Genomic DNA, 27,257 nt, shown 5'->3' on the forward strand with positions numbered 1-27,257 from the left:
CGCCAAAATGACAAAAAAAATAAAATAAATGACAATATCAACATATTTCAAACTCCCATTTACTTTCATAACACAATGAGTTACTGGTAGACCTATGTTATACTATGTATTTATACAATTAACGAGTGAATCTCTTGCAGTAGAACATAAAGCTGAAATAAATTGATCTTTGTTGTGATAATTTTGTTTATGTAGTGAGTGTTAAATAAATTCTATTTAAAAACAAGTTTACTTTCACAAGCTTTACTGTTGGGATACATGTTTCTCCTCTGATACAGTATAAACACTGACTTCTGATCAAAATGATTTAAAACAGGCAGAAAAACAAGAGTTTGGCACTGAAATCGTTCCCAGAGAATGTAGGATGGAATCTGCCTGCTATGAGCTGAGCGTGCAAGGTGGAGTCACATACTAGACAGAGTGCTTTCAAACATTGGGGTTTGTCTATGTATTAACACACGCGCGCACACGCACACACACGCTGCAAATATATGCGATTATGCGGCTTGCACACGTGCACGCACACACATCATACACACAATAAGAAGCGCTTAACATTTATCACAAGGTGCCTAAAAAAAGGTCTCTAAAAGAGGTGCAGGGGGCCTGGATGGTAGATCTGAGGTTCTCAACAGCCGTGTGAGGTTTTACCAGATTACATGCCTGCCACTGGTGGTCCTTAATCACTTAAACCCTATAATACTTAGTTAACCAGACGACACTAAATATCTTCCGTGAAAAAGCCGTTCTACAAGCTCACGACGCTTTGCGCTGTGAATTTATTAGATCGGCCATTTTTGCAGATTGTTTTGCCCCCAAATAGGGACACTAGCCCATTCTGACCGGGCACCCATTTTGGTGTTGGCATCATGTTATGCTTTAGCTATTGAAAAATAGCAGATCTACAAGCTCATATCGCGCCACCGAGTGGCGCGATACGAGCTTGTAGGTCTGCTATTTTTGAAAAATCAAAGACACTTTTAGAATCTGATCTCAGGTCAGAATGGGTTAATAATGAAACTGTCAGGATGTAATAGACATTTTTAGAATCTGATCCCAGGTCAGAATGGGCTAGGGTTCAGTGTTTATAAAAGGACTCAAGTGAGGGATCACGTTTGGCAAAATTGGGACTGCATGTGAGGTTTCTATTTGTCCATCGTGACTTGTAGCTCCCTAAGAAAAAGGAAATAAAAACTTAATAAATGATGTCCACTTTCCCATCATTCCGAGCCACGGTTGAACCACAGACACCAGCCAGCCTGGAACATGACATATGTACCATTCTAGTACATAAAAGCCTAACATGCCCTCTATAATCTGATTGGCCGACGCAGATTTCTCTTACATTCCAGTCACATCACATAATTGGGGGGGGGGGGGTCTTGACAAAGAGACAAACAATACACCATCATCCTTCTGTACAGAGATCAGTCCAGCCTCTCAGAAAGCCTTCCTTCACAGTCTTTTTTTAAAGCCTTTAAGTAAGGGGTGTTAAGTGCTCAAACGTGTGCCGAGGGAGGGAGTTCACGGCAGGAAGTTTTCCACTCCGGTTTAAAGATCACTTCTTTTCTGTCGTGATATAAACGCAGAGGATGACAAAGCTGCCACTTCGGTAGATGAAAGTAGTTTCAACAGGAAAAAGTGTAGACACTTTGTTTCAGTGTTAGATGATCCTTTTTTTTTTGTCACCGAAGCATAAATCAGGCTTAAGATTTCCACGGAGGAGGGGAAAATATGAAACTGCATGTCTTTCAAAAAATACAATCAGGTATGATGAGGGACTGTGACGAATGGATGAAGGGACTCTCACACAGGTACAAACTGAACAGCTAAAAAGCAAAATTGAAGCGAAAAGGCACATCATCTCCGTTTCCCTTTTATAAACAGACGTGTAAACCTGGAAGAGGTTAGCTTGTGTGAATTGTACACATCCTCATAAAAACAAAACAAAAGTAATTATCCAACTAAATTCCATGTTACGTCCCAACAATATTGAAGCAATAACGTTAAGCTTTTGAAATGACTGTTTGGAAAACAGCGATTGCTTTCCTGTGACTGTTAGATCACGCTGTTCCTGTTTGTGAATCCCTAAAAACGAGTCTACAAGCCTGTTCATTTAAAAGCACAAGTTCTACTTTGTCATCTTCTCATGTAACGAGGACCTGGACAAACTGTATAAAGTGTGATATTTGAAAAATGTAGAAAATAGCCTGTACATAGATATCTGTCTTATCTACTGCGGATACTGTTGTTTTTTTCAAGGATAAGAAACCTGAGATGACATGAATGGTTAGCCTATTTCACTCCATGATTATCTCATATCATAATCTTACAAAACAAAATAACAATCCTACTTGTTATTATATACTGTATCTCAGACCGTTCGACAAAACTAAAATCTCTGCGTTCATTCTCCCGTTAACTACATAAATGTCTCTCACTCTCTCTCTCTCTCTCGCCCCGTGAAACCACCACAAGTTGCATACTCGCTCCCCGAAACATCCGTCGCTCCCTCTTGTCTCCTGCCTTAGAGCATCTCCATCTCTCCAGGTTCCGTCCACTAACGGTTCCTTTTCTCTGTCCGGTCCGTGCGTCTAGGGATCCTGGGTTGGGCGTGGTGGGCTTTTAAGGCATTGTATCTCAGAGAGGGAGGGGTAGGTGGGTAGGTGGTATCGGACACACAGTCATCTCTGGTGGAAGAGGAGCGGCTTCACGCTCCCGGCTTTGAATTTTGGTAACTGGTTGCTGATGATCTCGGCCAACATCTCTGGGAACTCCACGCTCAGGGATTTATTCACAAAGGTGTAGAAGCAGAAGTTGAGCAGGCCGCCGACCATCTAGAGACACAGCACCATCATCATCACTACTCAGCCATGCATCAGAACTTTATAGTGGTCGACTGTAAAAGCTGCCGAATGACTAAATGATTAAAAAGGGTAATATTAATTTGCCACTGTATAAAGCATCTTATGAACGTTTATTCAGAAGTAAATTCAAAATCTATTTGTTTTAAAAATGATTTCCCAGCCTCTCTTTCTGCCCATGGAGAAAACAAGCCGTTTTGGTGTTATGTTGCCAAGGAAATCATATTTACACACTTTTGTTTTTACGTATACACAGCTCTGATTAGTTGCCAGACTGGGACAGCCAATAGAGCGTCGCAGTCCCGCCCCCTTTCATGACGACGGCAGGCCCAGGAAATAATTCCCAATGCATTTTTCCCATAGAGTATTTATTTAAAGACCTTTGAAGCGTCGTACAAAGCCAACTGGAGTTGTGACAAATCATGACAACAAACAATGTTTTGGGCCGATCAAATAATTAGTAAGAAGAAAAACAAAAATGGTGTTGTATCCTGCCGTTTTCTTTTTCTTCAAATGATTTGATCGGCCCAAAACATTGTGTTTATTGTCATGATTTGTCACAACTCGAGTTGGCTTTGTCCGCAGCGTAAACGTCTTTAAATAAATACTTTTTGAAAGGTCTGAGGAAAATGAAAATACGACGCTCCATTGCTATTTAGCATTGGCAATTGGCTGGAAATAAACTAGGCATTTACTAGGCATCACAACATATTCTGGAAAGCCATGTAAAGATTCACGCACTCTCACATTTAGGAACAGCACATTTGACATCAAAGTGCTACTTATTTAATATGTATTAAATATCTATGTCAAATCTATCAACAAGGACTAACTGAGCCCATCCAAGGTATGGTGTTCAAACAGATGGTTGAAGATGACCGGGTGGACCAGATGGGAGAGAGGGGGATCTTCCCAGCCGCGCCATCACGACTTGGAAGATCCGATGTTCCAAACGGCATGTAAAAACAACACAAGTACATGGGGGGGGTATATTCGATAAGACAGTATTTCCATACCTCGTGCATGGAGTCCAGCAGTTTGGTGAGCTGGTAGAAGCGCTGCCAGTTCTGACTGGAGTTCTCCTCTCGCTTCACGATGGCTTTGCCCAGCTCTTTGATGTAGGACATCCTGATCTCGTCAAACACCGCCTGGCTCTTCAGCCCGTCCTTTGGCACTGCGATGAAAGAGGCAAAGTCTGAGTTAGCGTCCGACGATGGCACTCTGTGAAAGTGTGACGTGACCAAGAATCTAAATGCCTGGTTTGTACAGCGTTAAGAGTTATTGGGTTTCGGCACAGGAATCAATAATGAGCACAGAGAGAGAGAGAGAGAAGTTAGAATGAGTTCAGAGCATTGAACTGGAATTGGACAGAACGGATGTTACACCGTCCGTCAAGCTAATTCAGCTAGAACACCATTAACCCATTCTGACCTGAGATCAGATTAAAAAAAATTCTTCTACATCCTGATAGTTTTCTGTGTCGGTCGTTCTTCGATTTTTCAAAAAAAGCAGACCTACAAGCTCGTAGCGCGCCACTCGGTGGCGCGCTATGAGCTTGTAGATCTGCTATTTTTCAATAGCTAAAGCATAACATAATGCTAACACCAAAAGGGGTTAAATGGGAATTGTGGAATAGCTACAGTAACAAAGCAATGGTGTCATGAACCATGTTATTGTTCAGTGGTTAGTTTTAATGGCAGTAGTACAGTATGTGTGATGTTCACTATATTTAGATACGGAACAGAATGGACAAGAAAAACCTGTATTAATCCCCAAAACTGTGACTTAACCCACTTTGGGGGGCGGGAACCCCTGTTGGTGTTTTAAGCATTCTGTTATACTTTAGCTATTGAAAAACAGCAGACCTACAAGCTCATAGCGCGCCACCGAGTGGCACGCTACGAGCTTGCAGGTCTGCTATATTTTCTTAAGTCGTGAAAAAGGGGCGCAAATCTTTGAATATATATTTCAGAGCGAACATGGGGGGGGGGGGAACTACATATTTTCCGTGGCCCAATAGAGATAATTCTGTGGGTCCTTGACATGAAAAAGGTTGAGCACCACTGACATAGAAACATGTTTTTTTTTCAGAAAGGATTTAGAAGCCTTTTTTTTTTTAATCGACCCCAGTCCAAAATGGGTTAAACTTTTTTACTTACCTACTTAATTTTGCCAAATTTAACTTAGAAGACAGCGAGTGTCTGCTTGCAAAAATAATTGTCAACTCAGTAGTAGTAATGGTTTATACAGAAGCTAGTCCGGAATGGCCACCCCTAAACCGTCCTGGAATGCAGACTTAAATAGTTCTTCTAGTTCTGTGCTGGCAAGTTAAAGGAGGACGGATGTTTGTAGTGGAGGGTGAAGTACAGTAGAGCTCTAAGTAGAAGACAAAGTGTGAGTTTGACAGACAGACCTGTGCTGAGCAGCAACAACACCTTCATACAAAGGTATTCGTCGTGGGAAACCTGCAGTCGGACGAACTCACTGGAGATCTTCAGCATCTGGTTACACTGGTCAGACATGTAGGGCAACTTCATGCGGTCTCTGGTACAAACATGGCACAAACCACAAAGTTATTCAAAGCACATATGTTATTTACAGAATGTACGGTAAGTATTCCCATATATTCTATTTTGGATTTAATTTATTTGGTAAATCTATATACAGTAGGGCTAGGCGCAATAACCGCAATACTGCGGTTGTGAAGGCATACCGTAACAGCAATTATTTTTTTTGTATTTAAAATTTTAGCCCACGATTTTGTAACCCATTTTTCCCCCAGTGCCAATTGCCTAAAAGCTGTAATCCTGGGTGCTACTCTCCCTCTGCCAACCTGGGGAGAAATGAGTGTGCTCACTGTTCAAGAGTTGCACTATAGGTCAAAACAGACTCACACAGTCATTCACAGACACACAGGAGCTAAACAACAGACTCACACGGTCACTCACAGACACACAGGAGCTAAACAACAGACTCACACGGTCACTCACAGACACACAGGAGCTAAACAACAGACTCACACGGTCACTCACAGACACACAGGAGCTAAACAACAGACTCACACGGTCACTCACAGACACACAGGAGCTAAACAACAGACTCACACGGTCACTCACAGACACACAGGAGCTAAACAATCTCCGCCTTCCGGAGATAACAACATTTGCCACTTACAAACATTGCTGACTCTTTGCTAGACACAATGGAATAGGTATATATGATATGATATTAGCCCATTTTTGGCTAATATTGCCCCCAGAATATGATTGCAGTGAAGCAGTTGGCAAAAGTGGTATTTTAAGAGTTTTAATAATATCATTAATATGCCATGCCAGTAACAGACCAACTGTACACTACCCTACATCATGAGTTCTGGTCTATAGAGGATTGCAAAACATACTCGTTGATGACGAGATCTGGAGCGAAGCAGAGCATGTTGCCGTTACACTGCTGGTACGACCTCCAGCCCAGGCCGAAGGACATGAGGAAGAGCCAGGAACATTGCAGCAAAGTCATCTGGTCATCCAGGTGCAGGTTCCTGAAGCCTAATGCACAGCAACATACATACACTTTCAAACTGACAACAATAGCAACCATTCTATGTCATTTGTGTACTTCTGTTCCGTTTTGGCTTGTCCCCTACATAGCAAACGAACATGTTTGTCTCTAGCTTAGATGAAACTGGCAATTTGAACTCCCGTCACCAAAACCTCATACACACATACAGTCACAAGAGAGTGATAGAGAAGACCGTTTTGTTGTGTTCATGCCAGTTCAAATGAATTATGAGCTTAACTTCCTCAGTGAATCAAACAAGACAGAATCCAACAACAACAACAAACCCATTATTTTTTAGCACAAAAACAGAATGACATTTAACCCAGTCTACCTGGAAGAGCCTTGGCCCACTTGACGGCGGAGATAACCTGCCGCCCTCCCAGCCGGTTGAGGGTCGTCATGAGACGGGTGGAGGTGTCGGGCAGGGTGCTGTCATAGCCGGCGTAGATGGTCTCCGGCTCGATGGCCTTGAGCAGCGACAGCATGGTGGGGATGAGCTGCGGCATGGACTTGGGGACCAGGGACCGAACCTCGGGAGGAGGCGGAGGGGTCAGCTCTATCTGGTTGCTCTGCTGGACACCCTTTAAGCGGTTCAGTTTTTTGGTTTTACGAGCTACGGTGAAGAGGAGAACAAATGGAGAACAATCAACCTTTACAACGGCGTCTGCTTTCATCGAGTAGTTACAATGTAAGACTGAGATTGCCGTCTAACCACTTAGTCCAGTCATTATAGGCCAGAATTAGGCTAAACCTAGAACAAATTGCAACAGTAGCAAACTCAACTGATTTTGTATCTTACATATGTCCTGAATAACATACAAAAAGTCCCCTGAAATTGTCTGAGGGGAAAGTGTTGAAAATGACCTGTACAGTATGGCCACCATAGACATCCAATATAAGGCAAATAATTTCAAAATGTCCTTTTGCTTTAAGTAGCATGTGACATGTCAAACTAGGGTGTTTTCACGATGCTGAGTCCATTCCAAGCATTAGTTTTGCATAAAAACACTCCTTGGGCTAATAACAGTCATAGCCGTCATCACAAATGTGATGAGGTCAGCACATTTGGGCAAGTGGCTATGGCCGGTATTAGCCCAAGGACTGTTTTTATGCAAAACTAATGCTTGGAATGGACTCAGCATCGTGAAAACACCCTAGTTTGACATGTCACATGCTACTTAAAGCAAAAGGAAATCTTGAAATTATTTGCCTTATATTGGATGTCTATGGTGGCCATACTGTACAGGTCATTTTCAACCCTTTCCCCTCAGACAATTTCAGGGGACTTTTTGTATGTTATTCAGGACATATGTAAGATACAAAATCAGCTGAGTTTGTTTTTTTTGCAATTAGTTTGAGGTCAAATTACATTATTACTGGACTAACTGCTCTAAACCACTATCCATCCATATTCTAGGGGTAACATTCGCCGTACATAGCAGATCTACAAGCTCATGATGTGTCGCAAATGTGCAACGACGATGCATTGAGCTTGTAGATCGGCTATTTCCGGCAAAGACATTTGGTGTAGTAGGGGGAAAAAGGCCCACCAAGTACAGCGCCAACTTAGGTCACTTGTATTAAGTATAGAGGGTTTAAGTGGTTAAGACTTGTCATTTGATATTATATTTATAATAAAATATATTACACACACACATATGGTCGGTTCGTACCTTCTAGGTTCATTCCCGCCATCAGACACTTGCGGAAGCGACAAGCCGGGCAGTTTTTCCGTCTGATCTTGTCTATGATGCAGTCATTCCTCCCAGCACACAGGTAATTATGTTGCCCTGAGGGACACAAGGGGGAGGACGGTTGGTCTGTATACTGACATGGCAAAAAGCAACGGCTGCAAGGGAAATAGCACATCAGCGTTGGACTCCAACCAAGAGTGTACTTCAGAGTTATAATCACATAACGACTGGTGCGGAAAGTGCAGAGATAAATGCAAGATGCACTATCTTCAAGATGGCATGGAGATTGGAGAAGTGGCCACAATGTGCAATTTGGGAATGTTTTTCCTCACAAAACGTGTACTGTCAATGTGAGGAGGAATGCCTGGACACAATATCAACTGCAGTATCTTTGCAGTGATCTTTGTATCCATTATAGAAATGTGTGTGTGTTTAGAGTAGACAGCCATTAGCTAGGGTTTGTTTGAGTGCAATATTCCCAAACTGCAAATGGTTATGACAGGGTTACGATGGCAGGGTTATGACAACTGTTCTACTGCATAACCCGCGTTCCCCGCTATTTAATCCAATATTCTACGCTGACAAGATTGTTTTATTACCTTTATACGCCGAAGTATTTGCAGCTTTCAACCACAAAAATTAGGTCTTTTGTTTTGTTGTTGATCAGAAGCACCAGCGGCCATGACAATGCGAAACGAAACCACCATGCACAGCCTGTTGTAGTCTAAACAAACGGCCCGTCCACTTGCATTGGACTCAATTTCCCAGAAGTCCTAGCAGCCCAGAGGATGACTTGATTTACAGTTTCGTCATCATAACGCGACGGATTCGTCACCAGGTCCGGGACAAATCCGCTGTTCCCTTTTAATTATTTTTAAAACGGCGAATTAAACGCATTAAACAAATAGCGGGTTTAGCGTATTACGCGCGGTGGAAGCCTGGATTAAACAATTAGCCGCCGTCAAAGTGTTAAGGACCACTTCACCACTTTTGAACTTATCTTCATATAATTGGTCCTCACTAATGTTCATGATAAAATGAAAAAATCCTACTCAGTCTGTCTCATAGGAGGACATCAGTGGCACACACACAAACACACACACACTTTCCCAATGGATTCAACAGCAAGCCGGCTGGGAAGGCCGTTTAATGGCGTGGTCAGGGTGTTGTACATTTGAAGACATTTTCAACAGGACAGAGTTTTAAATGTTTTTGTGGGATCACCCGTCTCTCCTCTGCAGTGGTGGCAAACCTATTGATTGGAATGGGCCAAGCACTGTCGAGGACGGGTGTGTTGTGTTTATATAGTTTTTTTGGCTTTATTATCTGTGAATGATTTGGCGCCTGGGGAAACATTATGGAATATATTTGTAACTTCAATACGTCCTGATGTAGCGTTAAGAGTGTTGTTTTGGCCAGCGTTTAATTTTTAACTATTATTTTGCCCGGGCTACACACTGAATTAACCTGCACTTTGGAGAGGCAAATAAAATACAAAAAAAAAAACCTGCCTCGGTGGACTTGTCATCTTTTTGGAGCCATGGCCATTCGAGCATTTCCAGTTAGTATTTGGGTCCGCACCACCGGAGGAAAATAAAAGAATAAAATCGGTGCGCGGCCGAGGGGCCTCTCCAACTCTATTTCCCAGGCCCAGCACGTCCCTGGTATGGAACGACGTGACCCTGCTCTTTCGCTTGGCATTTCCTCACTCCCCTATCCTCACTTGAACCGGAAGTTCAAGTTGGTTCGCCATTTTGACGGTCACGCCATGTCTATTACTCCTGCCCCAAGGAGCAAGGATTAGGAGGCATCTCTGAGGAGTTATCAGCGAGGAAATTTGAGGGCATCCTTCCAGAAGACTTTTCAAGCTTAAAGTTAAGACTCCACCCCTACAGCTGGCAATGATATAGTATTAAGTTGGTGTCGCGCATGCCAATTTGAAACTGTAGCAGAGCAAATTAAACTGTGACATAATGGGCAGCTGTCTTGGGTAGAGTCTGGTAATAAGACTGCCTCTGAGGCTCTGTATTAATACTGTATTAAAGGCAGAGGACAACTTTCACGTATGTGGAAAATGTACCAACAAAACAAAAACAAGAAATGTGAGTCATTATTATCATTAAACAATTCAAAACTGTTTTTTTCATTGCAATTTGCAATCATTGTTTTTTTTCTGTGACTGTCTATGGGGTCAGGGATAAATGTACCTGTACCTTCCACTGCTCTCTTGAAGAACACCTTGCAGCTTCCACAGGTGAGAACTCCATAATGGCAGCCTGAGGCCTCGTCGGAGCACACCAGGCAGATTTTATGAGTGGTTCCGCTGGCCTTTCCCTGGGTTGTGGCTGGAGCAGTGCCCCCTTCTTGCCTGGAGGGGACAGACAATGTCCAGTTACAATCAATAAACTCTGTAGAAGCGAAGCAGAGCAGCTAATAGTCAGCTAATAGTTACCTTTTCCTTTGTTTTACCATTGTATATATTACTGTAGTTCTTGTTAAACCTAATATTTATTTTGCTTTGCTTTAATGAAGTTATTTGTTATGGAATGCATATTTAAATGTCAGGACAAGTGCTATAAGTCTGACATTATTATTAAGAAGTTGGAAGTTAAGTATTAACCCATTTTCCTCAAATTCTAGATTCAGTTGATTTCAAGCACTGATGTTATGAAACTGTGCACAGATATTCAAATGCTTTTTTGTTACATAATTATCTCTGCTTTGTACATGGTCTGTCCTTCCCAAAAATGGAAAATGAGGGTACAACCTATCTTACAATCCAGAATCCAGTAAGCATGACTTATCTTTCTAAATAGATACTCAAATTATTGAACTTCAAAATAATTCAGTGTTTATTGAATTCTGTCTGTTTAACCTGTGAAAATGCTGAAAGCAATAAACATTAAAAAAAATAAGTTATTTGCATAGAACCAATACAATTCAATTGCATTTCTCCACAGGCAACTGACACATTAAAGGTTTTATGACATTCATTTTCATTTATTTTTCTTTTAGGTTTTATGACCTCAATTACACCCAAAAACCTGAACTTTGAACATTCAGTGGATTTTCTGTGGTCTGAAGTTTTCTTTGGGGTTTGGAAGCCTTTTGAGCTGCAATGAAAACAGGCAACACAGTGAAAACAGTGACATGTGCTGGCAAATCCCATTGACATATATGGGATTTGCAGGGTCTTACATCACTTACTGCCGGCAAATCAGAGCACCTGTTTGAGCCAGAAAACCCCAGATCACAGAAAATCTACTGAATGTTAAAAGTTCATGTTTTGTGGGTGCAATTGAGATTAGAAAACCTAAAGAAATAAGAACAATTCCAAAACCATTTTTTTTATGTCACAATCCCTTTAACAATTTATGTCCACACAAAGGACATTGCATACAGGACATAAATAGTTTACGTGTCGTGCAGCAAAGTTACATCCACAAAATCAAGGCATATGTCCTCAGTCACCACGCACGCGCGCACACACACACACACACACACACACACACACCAAACATTTTGATTCATATATTTTGTACTTTCAACTCCTACTGATAAGATGCGTGTGATAGCAAGCAATGTCCAGTAGCGTAAAGAAGGATATGAAATGAGTATCATATTTAACCCATTCTGACCCGAGATCAGATTGATACGAGGTTTTCCGCCGGACACACACTGATCTGATGAACCCATTCTGACCTGAGATCAGATTCTAAAAATGTCAGTCGCTCTTCGATTTTTCAAAAATAGCAGACCTACAAGCTCGTATCGCGCCACTCGGTGGCGCGATATGAGCTTGTAGATCTGCTATTTTTAAATAGCTAAAGCATAACATGATGCTGACACCAAAATGGGTGCCCGGTCAGAATGGGTTAATGAGTCTAATATATAGGCCTAATAATGTGTGCATGAACATCCTTTTATTTACACACTACAAGCAGCATACCTTGCTGAACCTGCTAGCAAAGATACTTCCGCACAGAGTGCACTCACCAACTCATTTGGCAGGCTTCAGTCTCAAAGTGCAACATTTTAAAGTTGTAAAAGATTGGATAGCTTATAACCTTTACAGCAAATGTTGACATCAGTATTTTTAGATGCGGAGTGGTTTGGTACGGTATGGCCACATAATATATGACCAAACAATCTCTGGGATCTTGACTGTAACCTATTGTTAGTGTACAATAGAGCAAGAATGTTGACTCTGCATCTTTGTTCTCTTCAGGCTTGGAAACTAAGACAATGCTTCGGGCAAACAAACAAAAAGGTCTAAAATAGTTTTTGATATAATTTTTACTACAAAAAGGGATATTATTTGTTTGGATTTTAACTACTTTATCCCATTTTATAATTTGGCTATTTGAAATAGTATGAAGCACTGAACTAGTAGATTGGCCATTTTCTTTAAATGATTTTTGAAGAAATTGAAAATATAATGCCTATGAGATGCCCCAATTAATTAGAGGCGCCAGGGTTAATGTGTTAAATACATCATTTAATTATTTTAACTGATAAGTGCGCTCTGCGGTCTCAGCCACTCAATTTGTTCCATTCTGGCTTCCTTCACCTACCTACTGTCTCCTACCTACCGAGAATATATATATATATATATATATATATATATATATATATATATATATATATATATATATATAACTATAAATCTATGTAAGGAGCTGCAGAGAGACACAAATAGTTAAGCTCTTCTCCTGAAAATATCTTCTCGGTTTCCACAAGTCTAACTTTAGTTCACACACACACACATATTTACGTGTGCCTGGTCCAGTTTACAAACAAGCTGCGCTGGAGCACCTCCCAACAGAGAATGCAGCCTCTGTTGTGTTCATTACCCCAACTTAGCATCAAGTCCAACATCTTAAGAAGAGGGCGAGTCCCAATGTGGCTTCCTTTTAAAAGACTAAATGATCCTGCGGTCTGCTCATCATGCCAGCAGTTGTCATAAAGGAACTCAGGCCCTTTGATTTGAGAGTAACTGCTCTCATTCAGCCAGAGTAATGGCTGGTTTGAAATGCGTCCTTGCTCAAGACCACCACTAGAGGGCTCCTGGCTTTGCGGCATTCATTCTGCGCCAGAGGTCCCCACCCCCTTTCTGAGTCTGGCCACAGCAACAACACCCACACTCAGAGGATATGGAAGTCTGAGCGAGGCAACAAACACGTCTGTCCGTCCGTCCGTTCATCCGTCCGTGTGTCAGGACGTCTGCCACCACAGCAAAAACAAACAGCTACATTTGATAGCAGATATTTTTTTTAAGTGACCATCAGACATGCACCTAGAAGACCGTTATACATACTGGCCCTCAAAGATGTTCACATGTACAAGATTTAGTTATTAGATATGAGAGAGAGAGCAGGCCAGGACCTGACAGTCAGTGGGTGTTATTGACAACATTGACCGGCTGCATTAAACTTCAAAGAACTGACTCCAGGAGCACTCAGCAGCATGATAAACACCCATCAAGTAGTCCGCCCTACGGACATGACAGGTCTGCTCTCAGTGCTCCTGGATGAAAACGACACCGCAATGTGGTCAATAGCGATGCCTGGTCAAGTGCCCTTTTACCTTCGGCAGAGATGTGGTCAACAGTTTTGTTCTGTACTGGTTCGTGAACTTTAATTTCCTGCATCTTCAAAGTGCTTTTGCATCTGCCTTCATTGGTGCGCCCGAGCAGAGCCCCGAGGGCAGGGGTGGGTACGATTTTCCCAGTATTCGACAAACAGGCAACGATCAAACCATCGCCCATCTGCTCTGCCAAGACTGGATGGTCCAGGGTTGTTTTTGTTCAGTTCATCATCTGACAAGAATGCAACGCAAGTCAAGACAGAGAAGACATTCACACCCAGCCTGTGGTCATTGATCCGTTTGGCCTCTTGCTATAAACATAAAAGAATACCGTTGTGCTACAACAGGTTGTATGTTCCAATTGCACACTACCCGTTCTTCTGAAGTTGTGACCTATGCGATACAGTGCGCCTGAAGTACCATTCAGTAAGATTTTTTTTTTTTTTTTGCCCTTTGTCCGAGTCCTCATGTGATCTGGTCATTTCCTTTCTCCACGTAGATGTTGACATGTCAGCATTGTGACACTGCTTGAGGAAGCTTGAAATGTACTGCATTTGAGTAGTTTGCATTCCAAGCCACTTTTTGTGTAGTGTGCTTTTTGGACATACTCTTTGTCTAGTGCTGCTATACGAGCAAATCAAAGATCATGTGCATTCAAGTGGCTTCCTAAACCTCTTCTTCGCTCTAGAAGGATTCTCTCCATTAGTGCATAAAATGCCACTGAATGACTTCAACCTAGACCTGCATGGGCAGCGGGCACAGCGCAAACGATCCCAGTTTTCATGGATCGGCATTCGGCTTTCTTCCTGCATTCTTATCAGCCCTTATATGCCACAAAGAAGGGCAACGTTCATGTCGGATGCTGACAAATATATATATATATATATATAATTTATATATATATATATATATATATATATTCAGTATATTCACTGAGAACTTGCGGGGCGCTGTGGTCACGCTAATGACTGATGCATCAGTTCTCTAGTCTTTGAATGAGGGGCATGCATCACTTTAATGTGCTGGTGTGAATAGAGGAGGGCTACAGATGGAGCAGTTACTGGTTGGACTATAAACGGAGAGATGCTGCCACTGTCCTCTTTACAAGTGTCTGCAATGCCCTGCAATTCCTTATGTCATGAACATTAAGCCCATATATCTGAATGCCCATATATGGAGATCCCTGGAGTCATCAATATTGGCCAGCAACTCTACATCTGACCTCAAAAACCCTTAGATCTCCATATATGGAGCTGACCTGTTCTGACATTCCATATGTTGATCCTTCCCCATCCATCCTTCCTCTTCGATGTCTCACAAGAGTTCTAATCGGGCCCGAAAATTAAGGCCCGGCCTTAACTGGGAACTCATCAAACCCTGTACACTCAAGACACTTCCCCCGCTGCCACCCTTAGATCTCCATATATGGAGCTGACCTGTTCTGACATTCCGTATGTTGATCTGACCACATCAAACCCTGTACACTCAAGACACGCTCCATACATGGTCTGTACAGAATTCATTCCATATGTTGATCTGACCACATCAAACCCTGTACACTCAAGACACGCTCCATACATGGTCTGTACAGAATTCATTCCATATGTTGATCTGACCACATCAAACCCTGTACACTCAAGACACGCTCCATACATGGTCTGTACAGAATTGATTCCATATGTTGATCTGACCACATCAAACCCTGTACACTCAAGACACGCTCCATATATGGTCTCTACAGAATTCATTCCATGTTGATCTGACCACATCAAACCCTGTACACTCAAGACACGCTCCATACATGGTCTGTACAGAATTCATTCCATATGTTGATCTGAGTTGCAGCGTGCCCTTTTAGGGGGAGGTTGCTTCGCACTCTCAGGTGTCTTACTGGTGTATATAGATATATGTACATACACTATATTATAATTATATATATACAGTGTTACACACATATATAGTGTATATGTACACAAACTATAACACAGCTGTGCGGGTGCTATGATGCGACCAACATGCCATCTGTTTAATCACATGACTTCACTGGACAGTAGAAGGCATTTTCTCACACACACACACACACACACACACACACACACACACACACACACACACACACACACACACACACACACACACACACACACACAGCAGGGTGATGTCACAGAGGGGAGTGGTTGCAGCCAGGCTGTTCCTCATTGGTCGGCTGAGATCAGGGCTAAAGGTATGAGCAGGACAGCTTTATGTGGAAAGACTTTAGCGCTACTAGGCTAAATCCAATTACTATGGTATTGAGCTTGTTATTCCACTTTACTCCAAACAACTAATTAGACCCAGAGTGACTGCTTGCTTTGCCCCAACACATTTCTGTGCGAACAGGAATGGCCCTATTTGTTGTACAGAGTAAAGAACGTATCCTCCAATGTATATCCAGAGACCCATTTGGTATTTAGAACCGTCCCGGCTTTACGCGGCCCAACCCTTGCCGTGATAAAGGTCAAAAGCTGTTTATCTGTGGCACACCAATCACGGGTGCATGACGAGGCGGGGAGACAGAATTTCCTCTTTTTGAAACCATATGGCGACTTTGAGTGCCAGGAAGCTTGTCTGCCGGAAGCGCTCACATTTCTCTCAAGAGTATGTCTGAGCACAGAGGCAGGGGCCGTTGTGCACAGAGGGGGGGCTGGAGCTATACGGGGCTGTGCACCGTGACTCGCACTGCTACTGCGCATGTGAACGCGCGCCGCAGGCTGTGCATGGGGACTCATGCGGTGAACGGGGAACCACGCTACAGGCTGTGAATGGGGACCGGGGACCACAGCCAACTTTCACTCGCCTCGAGCGAGAGAGAGAGAGAGAGAGAGAGGTGCAGTAACCCGGTGTGATCACATCAGCGCAGGTTTAAATAAGGTACTTAGCCTGTGTCTCACCACTGTTCTGCTTGACGAGTCCTAATCCATGGTTATCCGTCAGGCTGGCAGATCAGAGCAACCTCCCATCTAACATCTTCATCTTTTCAGGTGACACGTGTGTGTGTGTGTGTGTGTGTGTCTGTGTGTGTGTGTGTGTGTGTGTGTGTGTCTGTGTGTGTGTCCGTCCAACTCCGCACGGCCACATTTGTCCCACTTAGAGCCTGCATCATCCTCATTAACCTACTTTTGCCCTGTCAACCACACACACTGACTGACACAAACAGGAACACGATCCGCATTGCTTTTGGACGTGTGTGGGGCCTGTGCTAAGGACAAGGTCACACACACCCCTAAACAAACCAACAGCCCGGAGAGAGGGTCAGCAAGGCAGTGCTGGGTAGAGGTTGGCTGTGTGTTGGCACTGCCGGGTGGTCCTCGGTGGTTGTGGCTGGTGCAGAGTGGTCTAGGGTGGTGGTGTGAATGGGAATGTGAAATAAACAGATGGGCCTAACAATTATCTCACCATTTCTCATCTATCTGGCTCACATGAGCCAACCTCATTACACACCACGACTTATCTTAAACTACCTCACACCCGCTCTCTCGCTTAAATACTCTCTCTCTCCCCCTCTCTCCCTCTGTCTCTCTCTCATAAATTATCTCTTCTCTCTCTCTCCCGCCCTCAGATGGAACCACTCCTTCCCTGAGGGTAAGAGTCACCAAAATAGACAGAGGAACTGGTCCCTTCACTCTGAATCATGCTCACACGACAAACAAAAGCATAAGGCTTTGTTTGGTCTGGCCGAAGCCTGCAAAGCTTACAGGAGATTCTGCCCCTACCCTGCCTGCCTCCCCACAGCAACATGGACTAATTCTCATCTTATGACGTAGCTAATTAATTCTTTTTACGGACACCGGGCTGCCGCGCGGGTCTGTGGGATATTCGCGTGATGCAAGCCGTCACAAGAGAATTAACTGCAAATCTGCAATAACTACCACACCGTGTATCCTATTCTGCCAGCTCTTCTTGGGAGCAGCATGCTACTAGTGGCACAGGGAGGAGGGTTTTCATGGTCACACTTTGATTATATTCACGATACACTAGCGAAGGAAGCCCTCACACTTGGTATCTCTAAACTGATCCGCCTCTATTCTTTCACTCCTCTATCCTGCCACTCCCACGAAGGCCCTAGAACCGCTCACTGCATTGGCCATTTTACAGACTGATTTTCTAGTTCAAAAATAGATGGGTTACTCTGCATTGATGACAACGCATTGCACATTTGCAGCAGGACACATTGTGAGCTTACAGATGAGATGTTTATTTCCAATGTGCAACACAACTAACCCTAATCAAGTATAAAACGGGCATTATTCACATAGTTCTGTAGCCAGAAGCAGTCAGCCACCATTTGGCTTCACACCTCAGAAAGGAATACTGAACCTAACCCTTGACTCCACACAAAGAGAAAAAAAAAGGTTTCCAAATAAGTTTCCATATTAAGCACAGCAGGGACTGCGTGGCTTACTGGGCTGTGAAAGTGAATTGGAGGCTACTAGGGTAGCTACTACTGTTGCTGGAATGCATACCGCTGTATGTGGGAGGAACTCCTTCAGAGAACGTTTCAATCTGCTGACTCGACAGCAAACGACTGTACGGCAGCGAAGCGATCAGGATGTGTTTATCAAACTGAAAATACAGGATTTCTAGAACCACGTTAAAAAACAAGGCAACAATAACAAAAGAAGATGTGGTTAAAAGGAGGAGGAAGAAAATGTGTGCAGTAATGAGAGAAACGCAACTGGAATGGCAGGCATTTGATCCGGAGTGTTTACCCTGCGCCAGCTGTGGGACGCAAAAGGGAAAAGTAGGTCAGGAGAGTGGAGGAGCGCTACACAGCACAGCTCTGTGGTCTGCCTGCCTGCTAGCCACAGCGCTAATCACACACCCACACGCACTCACACATGCGCACATCACCTACACACTCATGCATACTTGTGTGTAGGTGTGGGACAATTTCTCACTCACGTGTATACGCATTCATGCACACGCACACACACAAAGCTGCATAAAAAAGGTGATTTATGTTAGATCATAGCTTCCGCTGACTGTCAAGGTATCTGCCCTTGTCTACAGGAAACTGAAGCACCAAAGAGGACAATAGCAGTAAAAGGGAGAATACGAGAGAGAGAAAGAGAGGGCCAGAGGGCGTGTCACAGACCTTAAGACTGAATAGAGACCCTGTTCCAACGCTTGCTCTCAAAACACTATGTGAAGACGGAGGCCTGAGACTATTCCTGTGGCCTAATAAGATGTGAAAACAGTTGATGACTAAAACACACACACTGACCCAACTGTTGGGCAGACTCCAGTTCAGCTGTGCGGCTGTGCCCCACCTTCCCGGGTTAACCCATTCTGACCTGAGATCAGATTCATACGAGGTTTCCGCTGGACACACGCTGGTCTGATGAACCCATTCTGACCTGAGATCAGATTCTAAAAAATGTCAGTCGTTCTTCGATTTTTCAAAAAATAGCAGACCTACAAGCTCGTATCGCGCCACTCGGTGGCGCGATATGAGCTTGTAGATCTGCTATTTTTCAATAGCTAAAGCATAACATGATGCTAACACCAAAATGGGTGCCCGTTCAGAATGGGTTAATGCTTGTCCCTGTGCTGAACCAGGCATGCCAGCGGGTCAGAGACACTTCCATGAATACTAATTATGTTGCATCTCCGTGCCCGAATAGATTGACATGCTCATAAGAGCCCCGGCCTCTGCGCGTATGGGGACCTGGAACTTGGATTTATTGTGGTTTGATTGGGCTCAGGTTTTAAAGTTGGGAATAATTTGCTAAAAATGTAAATGTGAGAGGATATCAGCATCTGGTTACAAGTCCTAGTCAACACAAGGGCCAGTCAAGCACAGCTCAGAACAGTATTGCTGAAATCTCAAGACGTTTCCTCATCAGACACTGGTAACTACAACAGACATTAATCACCATGCTAACTTGTGTACATAAATATTTATATGTTATTTATGTTTGCATGTGTCTAAGAGAGCCACGGGGCAGTGGTTGGAAATGATCCATATTAAAATTGCACAGCTATACCAATGTTATTCATAAACAAAAACATGTCTTTTGACAGCGGTTTCAATATTTATAGTCTTCTTTGCTTTATGAACCTCAACCAACTGAGTCAGTGGCTACCCACAGCTTATGAATTACAACAAGAAGCCCAGGGAAAGTGTCCATTTAATTTCCCCAATCACACACACTGACGCAGCTGTTCCATCATACAGGCTTTTAGGCTCTCGTCATATGAATATATATGGCCCACTGAGTTATAAACAAACAAACAAATGGGTAGAAAAATAAAACATAGCAATGTTGAATTGAATTTTTGTTTATTCTATTGCTGTTTATTATATTGATAGATGAACTAACAGACTAGATTATAATTTAAATTGTATTCGCTGTATTCTGGGGTTTCAATGGGTTTGTTGGTAGTGGTACCGTTTGTTATATGTGGGTCTGTCGACATATAGATTTGGATTCATGGGGATATTACTCAAATATGTTAAATCAATCCTAGATAGGGCCTTTTGTCAATCATCATTATAATTGCATTCAATGAAACGTGCCAAGCTGAGAGACAGACGTAAGAAGAGTTACTGGTGTAACAAACTAATCTCTCTACGTTATGATTTATGATCCACACGTGGATCTAGAAGCACAGTACAGGAAACGAGGGCAAGCCTGAGTGAAAAGTTAAAACCAACGCCTTGCATTCATCTGAAAGCCTAAATGACACTTTGAAAACATGCACATATCGGTAATAAAGAACTTCATTCTGGAACACACAGAACATGCCTTTGTGTAACAATTTGTTGATATAAATCACCAGCTTGGTGATTATATCAACACATCTTTTCATGGAACCCTAACGCTGTGTTCTTTACTTCCACACATGATTTGGCAGCAATCCACTAACCTATACGAGACATTGGGAATGATCATATGGAGCAGAATGTCACTTATTTCAGCAAGCAGCCATCTCTAATGTGATAAACAAGAGCGAGGCTGTTCTGAAGTCAACGGCAGCATATGTGCTAATTCTTCATATTATGCTCGTTTCCATACAACATGCGATCTAAATTCTGTGGCATGTCACTGACAGGCCTCATAGAGGAAATACCACAGGGGAGGGGGGGGAACAAAACTTTATGTTACATAAGACAGACTGCTGGGTTAGTGGGTTATCATTCTACACGATACCCATCCTGCGACATATTTTCATGCAGCTAAGCTTACAGGTAAACCCTTAACCCATTCAAGTGAACTCAACATCAGATAGGTCACGGTGACATGAAAAGAAATGTGAACAAAAACGTTGAGGGTGTGGGCTTCCAATTCAAACAACAAGAGAAAACAAAGCAGACCATTATAAAGACATTGTGAGAACTGGCCCTTGAGTAACATGGTAAATGGTGATGCATAAACGCAAACTTGAGCAGAGGAGAAGGTATGGAAGAAAAATAAACCTTTGGCCGAGGAGGGAGGGAGGGAGAGAGGCACACTGGCATGTTATTCCACCTTTTCTATGACCAATAATGACAGCGGGGGGTGCAGAGTAGATCCTCAAAAGGGGAGGGGCAAGGGGGAGACTGCAGGGAGACATTCTCCCCCCCCCCCCCCCCCCCCCCCCCCCCGACACCAGTGGGGCTCACACAGGCCCACAGAGCTTCAACTTCAGCGGTGTCGCTGCATGCTAATTCAGAGATTCGTCTTTGGCGAGAGGAATCTCTCTCACCAAACCCCCTGAAATCCAGGGAGAGGAGATGCCATGTGCAACACCCCCCCCCCCCCCCCCCCCTCACAAAACTATGTCCAACTACAGCAACTACCGGTCCACGCAGCACATGGAAACACAGCCACGTCATATGACCTCTCACGTGCACAAAACTACTGGGTGCTAGCACAAAGATCGTGCTTAACAAAGTATGACCTCCTGTATACTCAGTCACAACGCATCGCAAACCCGTTTTCGCTACTTGTAGATCTGCTAATATGAGATTAGATTAGCAGAGATTTTTTGAATAACTTCGCCTATAATGACATGCCCAAAATAGGCACGCACGGGTGAAAGTGGCAATACTTGAAATAAAGATGTGGCATATCTTGTCACGGCCACATCTGTTCCCAATCATCGCCATTAAGGCTGCTTAAAGGAATCCATGACGTCTCATGACAGAAGGCGTTGTCCATTCAATAATATTATTCTGCCAGTGCCAATGTCAACTCAGGTCAAAGAAAATCATTTGGGCAAAATGATTTTTCATAAAGAAAAACAAAACCATACGCTGGGGTGTACTCCTGGTTGGAATGAGACTCTTCTGCATGTCATGTTTTTGTTTTTTTTAAAGACATCACCTCCCTTGAAGCTCTGAATCAGACAGGTGTGATGAACACGCGTCGACGGCGATTAACACCGAGAGGAACCCGAGAGCTGCTTCACTCTTAAGACGTGTCAGTGTCAGCTACCGGGCCTCGGGCCCCATGGCCAACTTTACAGGAAAGCCTGTAAAAATCTACACAGGCAGCAAACAAATAAGTGGACAAAAGATACATTGTGGGGTCTCACGCAACACCAGTAACACGATGGAACAATTTCTGTACTCACTGTAAATGGCTACAAGCCTAAATGAAGTCAGAAGGCAGCTCTCTACAGGAGTCACAACGTGGACAACTTATACTGCCCCACTTTTTCCTCCTTTCTGTTATTCCATATTGAAAGTGCTTCCTCTTACAGAACAATTGGCTGTAGCATTCCATAGATGATACATACGGTACAATCCCATTCATTCCAATTGTTGAATGAACCCACTGACCTGCTCTGAGTCTTTGGGAGGGAAGGGGGTGGGTTCTTGGATCGCCCAGATACTGCACACACTGTGGATTTATTTTTGGCACTGTGCAGCTGGAGGATTTAATGAATATGCCTAAAATGACTTAACCAAGCGAGTGGATCATTCTGTAACTGTACATCTGTTGAGATTAGCTGGAGCTACTCAGCAGCACAGCAGGACAACAAACTTAAGTAGTTAAAAAATGCTGGGTGGTTCTTAAAATGAACAATGACAAATGTTACGGTCACGGTGGTAGGGGGGGTCAGCCTGCTAAAGAAGCAGTGAAACTGACGCAGGCTTGTTTTGCAGTTGAACGTTTGAGACTTCAGGGAAGTGGAATTCCCCTGGCGTTTAGCAATGGGGCCTGTTTTCACCACAACACAATTCTGAGCCCATTATTGCAACGGCGTGTCGGCGTCATCACTGAACATTAAAGGCTGTGAGATCCAAACATTTCTCCAGCCTGCCATGAGACAGCACTTGTTGCACCTTTCAGTGTACTATTACTAAAGGCAAAAGCACTGTTGGTAAGATAAGGAATGACAGCGGAAACGCCTGGAATTTAAACATTTCTCTCTAGTCTCTACACATACACCACACACAAAGAAAGCGAACTGATGCATGCTGATGCAAGCCTCAATGATGCAATAAACAAAACGTTAAGTTACATTGAAATAGCTAATCTTTACAAAACAATGTACCGGTACCTAATTTCAGAAATTATGTTCAGTTTGATACAACATGGGGCATAGGCAATAGTTATATTAAAAAGGATTGCAACAGTTACTCAAACTAATTGATTTAATGTTTAAATAAATTTGTTTGATTACATTTTAAATACATTATAAAAAAACACACCCGTGTGAAGTGAGTGGTGCAACTCCGTGTGGGGGGAACACACCCAGGGTGCCGGCCCGATTCCGGCGAGCCGCCCCGCGTCCGAAACGGTTGAGAAATGACAGAGTTACCGTGTGGGGGTCCCTCTACTGTACTGTACTGTACTGGCACACCCGAAATCGGCATATATACAGTTAATATGTGCGTGTTAGGTTGCGCACAGGTGGTGAAAAACAACCATGCTGTTTTCGTGCTCAGACGCACCCACCCACACACATAGCTCTGTAAGGGAGTGGTTGCACCACTCAAAAATACTTTTTTATGAAACAATCAGAAAATACTGTTTCTCAAAACGCATCATGGTGCATTTTTAGCTTATACAACGGCTAGTTTCAAGTATAGAAGAGGGATTAATAATTAAACTGTCAGGATGTAATAGACATTTTTAGAATCTGATCTCAGGTCAGAAACTCAAAATGGATTAAGTGGTTCATCCATCCCACTACCAGAATCAGAGACAACGCCGCTGTGTGCGTCAGCTCATCACAGGCTGACCAGCACTCCACCTACCTCCAAATTTGCCACAGACTCATCACTTCTCGTCCATGATTCTAGGCTTATTATCCCACCATCAATGTCTTCACATATTATACAGTTAACACCCCGAACGCCCAGGGTTATTTCATCCATTAAATCATAGCGCCCAGCGATTTATAGCAGCGGGGCACATTTAGTGGCGGATCAGAAGCTATCCCGGATGTGGCTGAAGTAGTAGTGGTGTCCATGTTTTTTTTGTATAGATTGAAAGGATATGCAAGAAGATGAGTGAGGTCTAGCCAACACCAACTCAGGACTCCTGAATCACTGCCCTCTACAAAAAAAATCACTTTTCGTTTATTCGATTAATTGAAAAAATTAATCGATAGAATAACTGCAACGAAAAAAAACTGATTGAGTTGCTGCCCTAATATTAAATACAGTAACATAACATTCAAAATGGACCTATGAAATCATACTCATTCCAAGAGTAATGTGTAATGCCGTCTGGGTGTACAGGAGTTCATTCCACTCATGGATCTAAACATAACTCTGACACAGGCCTCCGACAGACCACAGCACACATTCCTTACCTGGAGTAGCTGGCAGTGGAGAAAGTCTCGTTGGCCCTCTGCATTCCCGCTGCGTCTCCGGCTCCCTGGCCCCGGTTCCAGGAATCGCCGATGGTCGTCAGCTGCTGGTACACGCTGAACACAGACTTCTGCTCTTTCTGCTGCGGAGAGCCGCCGCCGCCGCCACTGCCAGAGGTCACGCTGGTGCTGCCGGAAGAGTTGACCCCGAAGCGGTAGCTCTGGCCACCCGAAGTGCTGACCCCGCAGATGGAGATGGTGGCGGCGGGGCTCGTGGGGATGTCCGACGAGGACGGCGTGCCGCTCACCTGGCAGTAGCTCCGCCCCGCCGATGACTTCTCCTGCTTGATGACGCCAGGGGTGCAGAGCTGAATGAAGCCGGCGTCTTTCTCTTTTTTGACCACCACGGTCAGGGAGGTGCTGGTGGTCGTAGGTGCTGCTACGGGGGTGGTAGGGGTAGGGGTGTTGGATGCACTAGAGCTGGATTCTTCCTGCGTGCTGAGGCTGCTGCCGCCATTGAGAGTAGCGACGCCGGCATTGGCGGTCCCACCCAGAGAGGACTTGCCGTCCTTCTCCGAGGTAACGTCCCCAAGCAGAGAATCGTCTGCCAGCGTGGACAGGAAGGCGTCGTCCCCGACATAGAAGTCTGAGGGCGAGCCGGTGAGCTCGAAGTCCTGGAGCAGGTCCAGGGTGTTGTCGTTGAACAACTTCTGGTTCATGTCCATGTCTCTCCCGATGTGCCCGAAGGCAACGTGATCCAGGTCCATAGGGTCCTGGTCTCCCTTATCAATGGAAAAGTCCTCCGTCTTCATGGGGAAAAGGTTGGGGTCCGAGCCCCCTATGAGAGAGTCCATGGAGGGGGAGTGGGTCAGGTCTGCGATGCTGCTCTCCAGGCGGGAGAAGCAATGGGTCTGAGCCTGGAGCCTCTGGTCCTTGGTGTTCCCTTTGGGCTCCGGATCCTCCAGGAAGAGGCCTATAGAAGCAGAGGTGAGCTCCTCTGGGAGAGAGATGTCGCTGAGGCTGCTGGGGACGTCGCCGGGCTGCATCAACGGGCTGGACGGTAGGATGACAGAGGAGGCGATGGACATGGCACTGTGGGGGGCGATCTTCAACGGGGCTCCCTCCTCTGGACTTTCGGTGTAGACCAGCTTACTCAAATGATCATCTCTGGTGTATCTGATCTTCTTCACTCCACCTTGATCCATCTTTCGATCCTTTGTCAGACAGACAAACGGGCATATTAGAGGCACAGGGAGAGAATGGCGGAACAAACAACCTATCAAATCAGGAGTGCACTAGCAAGAGGGACATCACAACAGTGTATGGAAGTTGAGTTAGCAGCCCTCGTCACTCAAATTAGTTAAATTACAAGAATGATCCCAAACTAGTACGTTTAAAATATGCAGTATGTGTTTTTTTGTTGTTGTTTTTTTTGCAATTTCAACTTTCAAGTCCCATTTATGTGACCGTCTGCAACAACTGTATATTTCTAACACAAATATCACGTTGACATGTGCAAGTCCCACCAGTTACTTGATAGATTACTTTTGTGTTCACGTTACACGGGGAGAAGTTGCCACGCGCGCCGGTGTGGTCCCCCCTTCTCTGCGGGCAAGCGCGCGCCCTCGACAGTTAAACCTTTCAGCTAATAAACTGCTCATACACACGTCATAAAGTTTACGCTACAATATCACCGAATGCGATACATTTGTAGGGGGGAAAAAACTAATTCTAAAACCCCATATAGTAAACACAAAACACCACGGTTGGTATTTATTTAGCTCACAGTGCATGGAAGTTAAGTCCGAGAAGCTAGGCTAACGTTAGCTCAGTGCTGCTGGCCATTAGCCTGACATTCGCCCCTCTAAAATGTCGTTAGCCACCTAGCTAGCTAGCTTAGCCACCTAGCTAACATAAACCTCCCGTTAATCCCCTCTGTTTGCAAACATACCCTGCGGCAATAATATCACCACTCAACGACAAACAACAACACGCAACGAAACAACGGGTGCATATTTACCCTTTAAACGTTTGATAGCTGGTGCGTTTCCATAGGTCATCTGACAGCATTGTTTTGGTTGCTGCAAGTTGCTATGAGATCAACAGACACCAAGACCAAGCTGGATGTTTACCTCCACCAGCTAACCGTAGCCACCGAGCTACATGCTAACGCCAACTAATGTGGATAATAATCGCGCACGGGCTTTCTTCTCTCTGCGTGTGGACTTCGATGAAGCGCTGGGACGGTTCGCGGAGGAACGCGTGAAACGGGGGGGCCAGCGACGGAGGAGTCAGCACCTTAAGCCATGGAGAAAGTAGGCGCTAACCTCCTGAAAAACATACAAAATGGAGAACCGACAAGAACATGTTTACAACACGCACCGCCACCTGCTGGACGCGATGGAATATGGCACATTGTTGTCAACAAACGGCACCGTCGATATCCTACTAATTGACACAATTAATTGGATTATTATTCTGGCTGAATATGATTCCCCCCCCCCCCTCCTTATTTTACATGATATGGATACACTTAGATGTGTGGAGCGTGGATTAAAAATAAACATGTATCTGGGAAAGGCTGGCCCTTTGGGCATTGACAAATATTGTTTTAGAGTTTTAGACGGCATATGCACTCAGCACGGGTTCAATTTACTCTTTCTTGCAGTTATTCGCTGTAGGCCTACAGTAGTGTACCCGGCCCGCGTGCTCGACGCACGCACGTACGCAATGCACAAATTAATGATGAGCAGGAGACACTGCGGTG

At 44.1% G+C, this 27,257-nt stretch overlaps 1 protein-coding gene across 2 annotated transcripts; it reads right to left on the reverse strand.

Annotated features, from left to right (window-relative positions):
* Window positions 1-2,248: 2,248 nt before the first annotated feature.
* Window positions 2,249-26,849, reverse strand: nr3c1 (nuclear receptor subfamily 3, group C, member 1 (glucocorticoid receptor)). Of its 2 annotated transcripts, none has more exons than XM_083785214.1 (9): window positions 26,511-26,849; window positions 24,494-25,704; window positions 10,330-10,484; window positions 8,096-8,212; window positions 6,754-7,035; window positions 6,265-6,409; window positions 5,278-5,408; window positions 3,881-4,038; window positions 2,249-2,837 (listed from the first exon to the last, which is right to left on the reverse strand). In XM_083785214.1, the coding sequence occupies exons 2-9, from the start codon at window positions 25,693-25,695 to the stop codon at window positions 2,685-2,687; spliced, it is 2,343 nt and encodes a 780-aa protein (XP_083641340.1). In that variant the 5' UTR covers window positions 25,696-25,704; window positions 26,511-26,849; the 3' UTR covers window positions 2,249-2,684. The 2 variants fall into 2 exon arrangements, with proteins under 2 accessions (XP_083641340.1, XP_083641339.1); XM_083785213.1 differs by having other exon boundaries at window positions 10,324-10,484.
* Between the last annotated feature and the right edge of the window lie 408 nt (window positions 26,850-27,257).

The sequence above is a fragment of the Protomyctophum parallelum genome (genome assembly GCF_964188405.1).
Source record: "Protomyctophum parallelum genome assembly, chromosome: 16".
Classification (NCBI taxonomy): Eukaryota; Metazoa; Chordata; class Actinopteri; order Myctophiformes; family Myctophidae; genus Protomyctophum; species Protomyctophum parallelum.